We start from the raw sequence: 8,897 nt of genomic DNA on the forward strand, positions 1-8,897 counted from the left end.
CTCGTGCAAGATCAGATCTACACTGACCTTGCATCAATTTGCATATTGAAGGCATTCCAGGAATTTATAGCACAGAAGCAATTAAACTAAAGGATGTCTCGAGGGTCCCCACCTGGTTTGAACCCAAACAACCCTTTGATCTCTGTTAAGTGGCTGCATTCATATTGTCAGACCTTATCTGAATAGAATTCAATTATTTCTGAATTCATGCAGCATCACCGAAAAGAGTCGGGGAGCAGCAGCAAATCACTGCAAGACAAGTTTGGGATCTCTCAGGATGTGTGTCATAACACTGCCCCCTCATGGTCAGAACCAAAGAAGGTCTCCACCGTGCGTCATGTGTGGAGTGTTTGTGTGTTTATGACCCCAAACACTCAAGGGTCAGAAGCATTTTTCTTGTCACGCACCCGCAGGCAAACAGAAGACGTGAGCTGCAGCAGAGGCCAATTTTTTGGGCTTTTGTTTTGCCCCTCAGAATACCATCTGCCTTCGCCTTGTTTGTTAGTCATGTGAATCACATGCAGAGTTACAGCTTGTGCACTCAGGCGTTTTTTCCAGCTTCCTCATCCATGTGAATGTGTTTTATGTTCTGCAGGCTTAAAAAAGTGCATCCCTACCCTTGGTTTCACATCTGCTGCGAGCAAATATTCAATCAAACATATGGCGGCACGAGAGCAAAATCAACTTAAAGTCGTTCAGCGCTGTGTAGAGTAATCAAACCTTTTGAATGCGACTCGATTAACAAGACAGTGTTTTATGTCTCCTCATCAAGCAGGCGAGGGACGTTGTGTTGCGTTGTGAAATTCCTCCGCCCCTGCTCCTCACTTTATTTACCACCGTCATGTTTTTGGAGTATTAAAATGGAGCATCCCGAATTGTTGTTGACTTTTTGTCCACACAGAGACATCAAACCGCTTTTAAAAGTATCCAGATAAACGGGGTTACGGCTCCCACATGTACACTCAGTATTTTTATCGCCACTGAAATGAAATGGGAGCACGAGCACCACTCTGCCATTTATGATTGCATTTTTGTGGCTTCAACCGCTGATTCTTTTCTCACCAAGGAATATTTAGCTGAAAACATGTCGTGCCATATGACTCAATTCATAAGCGGAAGATTCCTGCACACAGATGCAAAACTTCATTGTGCATTCTAACAGCACAGCGTTGATAAAGAATAGTGTGCTCTTACCTGCGTTACATCGTGAGAATAAACATTTAAGTTTTATATCTGCAGACTCCATTTGAATAATTAATCGTTGCTGTCCGATCTACTGATTGGGCATCAGTGTTTTTTCTTTCACAGGAGGCCATTACTGGCATCGTATCTGTATTTTATATTAGCAGATGCAGCCTTAGAGGCCTGAAATCCAGGGCACCTACAGTCTATTATGTGCTTTGGCACTAAAATAGGGACTGTATGTTTACTGCACATATTCTGTGACAACAAAGAGCAGAAGACTGTGGAGGAGAGAGCATAAATACAGGGAAAGAGTCTCGACTGTCTTGAATCAAGATGCTTTGAGTGGTCCTCATGTCGTTGCTGATGTTGACTTGTTGACACGTGGTTGTTTGTCTCCGTCTGCCTCAGTCTGGGTTTCATCGTCGTCTGGTTGCCGCACGCTCTGCCTACCATCAAAAGGGCCTTTTAAGTCGGGACTTTGTTCTTCGTGGTGCGGAATTTCAGTTAATTAACCTTGAATTTGAACCATAAATACATAAAAAGAAATGTTTTTGTAACAGGGAGAAAGATGATTTCCATTTTCAACAGAATACATTAAAGTGTAAACAAAAAATATCACGCCTTGGATGGTAAATGGACTTGTACAGGGCTTTTCTAGTCTTTCGACCACTCAAAGCACTTTAACTCCACATGTAATCATTAACCCATTCAGACCCATTCATACGCCGCAGTAACAGCCTGTTGGGGCAAATTGGGGTAAAGTGATTGAAGGAAGACCCTGCTCCACCACTGAGCCACAGTCGTACGTAAATCCTGCTTTGATTTCTAAAATAAACCAATGTAAGATCTTGATTCTTTTATGATAACATTGTATGATAATGCATTGTATTTTTAGCCAGGCGGCAACCTCCAGGTCTTAAAAGTGAAAAGTGGCATTATGACTGATTATCACCAACAATAGGATGCAATAACTTTCTGTTTTACCTTCAAATTAAAAAGGTAGATCTGTCAAACCGTCGGCTTGTTTCCAATCTGTCAAATCACCTGACGTTTCTTGTTCTGTCTGACTCCGTTGCAGTTATCTTGGTGTGCACAATGTTATCAGAACTGATGGTCAACGCGATGAAAATAAGACCTATGTTGTAAGACACAGAATGACCTATTGAGCTGTTTGGCATGCTTGATCAAGCTAGTCTCTTGTACTAGCTCTGGTTCGGTTCTGGCTCATGGGATGCCAATATGTTCAGTCAATCAATCGGCAGGTCAGTCAGTCAGCCGCTCATCCAGTTAGTCGGTCCCCTACTTATCCAGTCAATTGGAGAGTCACACAGTAACTGAACCGTGGTCAGTCCGCCAGTCAAGCAGCCAGCCAGTAGCTGTGAGAAAAGTCCAGCCAAGAAATCCTGATGATTTCCAGATGAGAGCCCAGACGGCCTGAGCGGAGAACACAAACACAAAGGGGAAAAAAAAAAAAAAAGGGAGAGAGGATGGATGGAGGGAGGTGGCAACAAAAAAATAATTATTATTGCAGCGAATGAACTTTCATGTGAAACTGGTGAAAGTGAAATGCCGACACTCAACAGTCGGAGCATTTTCATCCACCGTTGTGATGTTCGTCCCCTGAGAGAGACCGAGCGAGACGGCAAGAAGAGAGTGTGTGTAGATCTGTGTGTGAGGAGCAACATGACGCAGTGGTGGGCTCTGCTCATCATTGCTTACCTGTCCATGTACCTGGCAGCCACTCAGCACCACAGGAAAGGTAAGGTGGACCTTCCGACTCCATGCATACATTACATCTCTATCTTCTTTCATAGTCCACAATGTCGACATCATGTAAAAAGCTGATTTGAATGATCTCTGAGACACAAATTGCAACCATTAGCGTCCTCATTTAAGATATTAGCCCGTTAGAAAATGGAAACAAGCATTCACGATGGTTGAATCTTGGTTTGCTTATGTATGCGTGTGCCTGTGAAGGAATGTGTTTATCTTCTGGTGATATTGGGAACAAAGTGCAGGACGTCAACGGATCTTTTTCCAAAGAAAAGAGACTTTTACTGGATCCACTCGCAGAGTAAATTCCTTTCTCAACACTCACAGAGCTTGATGCTCGTCACATGATACTTTGACTCATAATCAATTCTGTCTTGGAGTTTTACTACAAAACAGTTTTGGACAAACACTAAACACCTGTTGACCTGCAAAGAGCACTTTTATGTTTTATCATTTGGGCAGATGAACAGATGATGTTGGTGTTAAGGTGCTAAACTTGTATGATCCTCCCAGGGTCCTTGTGAGGACAGTATTTGGAGGGTTGAAGGGAATCTCGTCTTCCCTGGCGATACTAAGTGACTTTATTGCTTTATTAGCCTCTCATAGATTTGTCTCACTGTGGGAATATTGAAGGGGAAGTCTGTTTGCATTGTAAATGGTAGATGTTGCATTTGAGCTGCGAAAACAAATGCTGTTTGAATTTTAACATCATTTGGAGGTGAATTTAAATGCTAAGCAGCAGATTGGCCTTTGCGGCAAAGATTTTATTTCCTCCTTTGTCCTTTTCACCCGCTTTTACCGAAAGCCGGGGGGACTCAGACATCCATTTTGTTTTTATTTGTGTTTATTTTTCCCCCTCTCTCTCTCTCTCTCTCTCTCTCTTTCCCTCTCTCATCAAGACATCCCTCCAGCTAGGAATACCATTTAGCCCCGCTAATTAATGGATCTTTGTTGTTCCCTCATCTCCTTGCAAGCAGTTAGCGGGAGATTACAAGTTCCCTGCCTGTGCATAATGACATTGGGGGAAGCCTGCCCATCCAAACACTGATTGTTTGAAGCGCTGGAGGAGGGAGGGGAAGCATTAAGGAATGAACAGGCTCAGAACCAGCAGCAGGGAAAGCTGAGATGTTGTAAGCAGGGACGTCTACATCACAAATTCCCTCCCTATTCCAGCTCTACCCGGCAGTGACCCAGTAGCTTTTCCCGCTCCTTATCATTACCTGACCTCCACAGCCAGCTGTGCACCTGCTCCCGATTCCTCTCATCAGCGCCTCACTTCCCTGCCAGATTGTCTGCTGTGCAACCCAGCCTCAGTGTTTCAGCATTCTTCTGTCTGCCTGCCTTTCTTGTTATTATTCTTTGCCTGTATTTTTAGACTTCCAGCAAGACTGCCTTTCCGTGTTTTGATCTTCTTCTCTGTCCTGCCTGTTGCCAAAAACCTGTTTCTGACCAGCTACACAGTGAACTTTGCTTCTAGCTTTCCTTTTAGTCGCACATTAGAGTCCTTCACCTGTTTTTATTTAGCTGTTACAAACATGCAGCATTAAATCCATTGTGTTTTCCTTGCAGGGAGGTTTTTTTTTTTTCTAAATGTTATTAGACACGTGGCCTGTTTCTGTGTCTGCAGCAGTGCTGCTCCAACCATGTGAGCGGTAACCAGCAATAACGTTTTATTGCAAACTGCTGTTTCCCTCTGCTGGAAGCATAAAACACACTTTACTGCACGCCGAAGCATTATCGCGTACAGCAAACAATGACAGAGAGTAGTCGACAACTTTTATGTAAATTACGTATTAATCATTCTAAATGTAAATCAGCATTGGGTTGGCCTCCAATGTGTCATTTCCCTGCAGCTCCTTGATCCTTCAACAACATAACCCATGTTCTAATGAGCACGCTGTCCTTTGGGTGTTGTTTTGTGTGCATTGACACTGTCCCACTGAAGCTGAAGTGTCTCTTCAGTATCTAATGTGACTGCAGAGGCATTTCTCCTTCGCTGCTGATCTTGCATTTGGGAGTCACTCAGACAATGAGGCGTTTCAATCTTCCCCTGCAAGTTGTGATGCATTCGTTGCTGCATGTCAACGTGGGATCTAGGGAAATATTCTCAGGACTGGTATTTGGTGTTTGGGTGGTTTTAAATGACTTAAGGAAGGATTCTCATTCTATAATTACTCTCAAATTAAAAAAGTCTTCATTGTGGTGAAGGCCTTGAAACTACCTTTTGCCAGATAGAATTTACAGAAATTGTTTAACCCTACAGAAAAATATTTTCTGTATTTAAATATGAAACTATAGAGCCAGGATGGTTACTGGAAGCACGGAGCAAAAAGCGTTGCTGTTGAGAGCGTCAATAAAAGCTCCTTGATTATATTTGTACAGGTGGAGTGTGTGGCCTCTATCACAAAACACTTGGCGGTTTAATTTTCTCAGACGGCTCTCGTGTCTGTATAGCAAATATCAAGCCACAGGCGGTTCGCTTAGCTTCGCGTAAAGTCTGGAAAGAGGGATAACAGCTAGCGTAGCTCTGTCCATAAGTAACACAATCCACCTCAGAGCACCTCCTCTGCTCAGTATTTAACATGTTAAATTCAGCTTGCGGAATCTGTAACAAACTGAATGGTAAAAACAACACTTTGCAGTGTTCTCAGTCTTGTCATTATTGTTAGGTTGCTTAGGAAACAGTTATTAACCTGCCTTCAAAGTGTTTTGACTCATTCAGGGTATGTAGCCTTTGATATGGCAAGTTTTACACAGATTTATGTACATAAGAAGAGACATGATAAAATGTATTACGTTTTCGAGTTACTGGTTGATGAACTGACTGCCATCGGGGCAGGTTTGAGAGGTGAACGGCTTGCGATAACATATTGAGGGTAACGCAAATGTGCCAAATTGCCAGGTGTTACTATCCTAACACTGGAAAATAGAGCTGCAGATTTTCTTTACCTCCTGAACGGTGGCTGGGTTGCGAAAGCAAAGCTGAAGCTGAGACTGGCAGTCACCCAAGCAGGAAGCAGGTACATGGGGAGATCAGCCAGCGCATGTGGCTTTGGCTCGCCTCACAAACGCTATAAAGCCTAAATGCATTTGGCCGACGCGGCTCCGGGCAGCGGAGCCGATCATTACTGCAGAATTGGCGAAGCAGCACACCATAGATGCTGCTGTAGGGTAGGAGGTGGATTGAATCCAAATTCAAGCCCAGTGTTCATATTGTATACCTCATTAAGATATGTGTGTGTGTGTGTGTGTGTGTGTGTGTGTGTGTGTGTGTGTGTGATCGGCGTGTTGGCTTACAAAAGCAGGTTTAACTTACTTCATTTAGCTGTGAATCCCCTTTCAACTTCAATCAACTTTGCTTTTCACTTCACCCTCCTGAAGCACTCTCATCAATTTGGTCGTGGAGTCTCACACAATGGAGGGAGTCATAATATGAACATATTTTAGGCATCTGGGCAGCAGTAGTAGTCGTATTATTAACGGTATGGAAGGGGAAAATGTGTGCGGGGCTGCTTTGCATCCTTGTGTGACCCCTCTGCTTTCTTAGACATGCCTTATTTCAGCTTGATCTCCAAAATACTTTCCATTACCAGTGAGAATATCTGCTCAACGCAAACATGGTGCTGTACAACTAGTCCATAAATCATTCCTTGTAAACAAATATGCCCTCCTGCTTTCATTAAGAATTTAGAGAAAACTAAAATACAAAAAAGAGTTTAAAATAAGTTCAACCTAAAGTTGAACTTATTTCAACCTAAAGTTCAAAATAAGCCTTCATAAAAAGAAAGTACCAAGTTTCTATTGTTCACAGAGATAATGCTACTAGAATAAAAGGAGACATGGTGAATGGTGTAGTCAAGTCCTTTAAAGAGACGATCCGCCTGTGTTCTTTTCTTGGGTTATTAAATGAAAACGCCCACTTAGACGTTAGTGAAAAACAGTGACATAGGTTACCAAAGTAAGCTAATCAATAAGGTTTTGAATAATGTGAACGCTAGCACTAGTTTTGTCAACATATAACCGAAAAGGTTAGTAGACGTATGCACTCTCCTGTGTTCTGCAAGGAGAAAGTGCTGTTTTTGTCACTGGAGTCCAGTGGCTTTGAACAAAGCTATAAAGCAACTTTATTTCCTCGCCATAAAGAGCTGTCTGACTGGAGCATCAGAAAAACGGATTTCAGCCTTTAAATAATAGATATCAGGTTTAGTGTAAGCTATATTTCCCCGTCAGACTGCTCCTTTCAAGAGGGAAGCGAAGCCTTTATCTGTGCTCTCTTCAAAGCCACCAGACCCCTTTTGGAAAAAAAACTGTAATTTTACCTCTCCGAACATGGAAGTTGAACTTGAAGTACTTGAGTAAATGTAGGCTACTTAGTTACTGTACTTTCTGGATAAGGAGGTGGGTGACCATGTGGAATTGCCTCTGGTTATCATCGTCAGTAAAATATGGATTTCATGGTATTTGATCATAGAGATTTGGCCGCAGCAACAGGTTTCATTCCAGCTCTGTCTGCACAGCTCAGATTACGGGGGCCTCCGGTCTGCTTCACATACGGACGGACACTTTGAAATCTGACCAAATGAAGCCGGCAACACCTGAGCGGGGATATCTCACCTCTGGATGCAACAGCACTTGTAAATGTAGGAGCATCTACTGCTCGGGTTAAAGACCAATTACCCTCTGCCCAGCTGGGGCCAGATCTATTTCACTTGCATAATATTTGAGCAGTAATGTAGCTGTGTTTTCTCAACCTCTGGCCCACCCACATGCATGCCGCGTTGGATAACGTGGTGCCTAATTTCTTGAATGCGAGGGAGATCCTCTAATCCAATTTCCTGTACTTATGTGTTCTAGCTCTGTATCCGTCCGCGTATAGGATAAAGCGCGGGGCATACTCGCTGATCAACCCCACGTTCCAGCGCTCGAAGGAGGATATCAACCTGCTTTATGAGGTCAGTCCAGATCCTGTGGGTATAGAGGTGCTGATATAGTTAATGGCTCAGGGCTCCGCCCCTGGAAACCACTTTAAATATGTTGAGAATGTGCAAAATATATGTCCAAGTCCCATATTTGTGGGCCATCTTCCTCTGCTAATCATGTGCAGAGATGTCAAGTATGTGTTTAGCCAACGTTTTCCTGACATTGATAAAAGGAATATGTATTAAAGTCTTCAGTTCACCTCAAAAAGAGGTCAATAAATGGTTTATTTGGGAGATTGGAGGGAGAACCTAACAAACAAGTTAGTTATTTGTTTGATTAGTTGTGTAAGTAGATAGTTCCTGAGTATTTTTCTCTGGATGGACTCTCCCAGATCCTGCTCGCTGGATTGCAGATCCAAGGTGGGGAGCACGACATGCTGATTGCAGATGAGGAGCTGGCCTCCCTGAGGAGCGTGGACAAGCTGGAGGTCATCTGTGAGGACGTCCTGCCCAAGAGGCTCTCAGACATTCGCCGCCTGACAGCGGAGCTCGCCCGGCGCCGGCAACCTCTGAGCTGGCAGGACTTTGAGAGGACGGTGCTGACCCTGGTGTACGCCGCTCAGACGCTGCCTCGAGTCAGCAGCCAGCAGCAGAGGGAGGCGTGGACGGACGCCGTGATGCAGCTGTTCAGAGCCGTTCAGAAGGACCTCGGACCCTCTTGAGGAAGAATCGGAAGACGTTGTTTAGTTTGTGGTGATTTCACTTGTTCAAAGTCACCGATACACAATATATACTGTTACACTGAAATTCTGGACAGTTTTACACCCTACATAATAGCTCTATACAGTATATACTAACTGTTATAGAAATAACTTTAATCTAGGGCTGCAACTAACGATTATTTTAATAATCAATTAATCTGTCGATTATTTTTTTTTATTAATCGGCGGGGAAGAGGCGAGTGACTAAAAACATGTCTTTAGTCTTGCAAACTATACCACCCCTGCTTTACTACTGTTA

At 43.4% G+C, this 8,897-nt stretch overlaps 1 protein-coding gene across 1 annotated transcript; it reads left to right on the forward strand.

Moving 5' to 3' along the window:
* The first annotated feature begins 2,868 nt into the window (after positions 1 to 2,868).
* LOC137877381 (protein FAM180A) lies at positions 2,869 to 8,680 on the forward strand. Its single transcript, XM_068717258.1, has 3 exons — positions 2,869 to 2,944; positions 7,813 to 7,910; positions 8,270 to 8,680. The coding sequence occupies exons 1-3, from the start codon at positions 2,869 to 2,871 to the stop codon at positions 8,597 to 8,599; spliced, it is 504 nt and encodes a 167-aa protein (XP_068573359.1). The 3' UTR covers positions 8,600 to 8,680.
* The last annotated feature ends 217 nt before the right edge of the window (positions 8,681 to 8,897 follow it).

The sequence above is a fragment of the Cebidichthys violaceus genome, unplaced genomic scaffold, assembly GCF_023349555.1.
Source record: "Cebidichthys violaceus isolate CVI_PGR_0920_01 unplaced genomic scaffold, fCebVio1.0.p SCAF_21, whole genome shotgun sequence".
Lineage (NCBI taxonomy): Eukaryota > Metazoa > Chordata > Actinopteri > Perciformes > Stichaeidae > Cebidichthys > Cebidichthys violaceus.

What these genes read in the sequence shown, in the direction of transcription:
- LOC137877381 (XM_068717258.1), top strand. Translation starts at nt 2,869, where the DNA reads ATGACGCAGTGGTGGGCTCTGCTCATCATTGCTTACCTGTCCATGTAC. An exon ending in CACTCAGCACCACAGGAAAG is followed by an intron (nt 2,945 to 7,812) that starts GTAAGGTGGACC and finishes TATGTGTTCTAG; the next exon opens with CTCTGTATCCGTCCGCGTAT. An exon ending in ATATCAACCTGCTTTATGAG is followed by an intron (nt 7,911 to 8,269) that starts GTCAGTCCAGAT and finishes GGACTCTCCCAG; the next exon opens with ATCCTGCTCGCTGGATTGCA.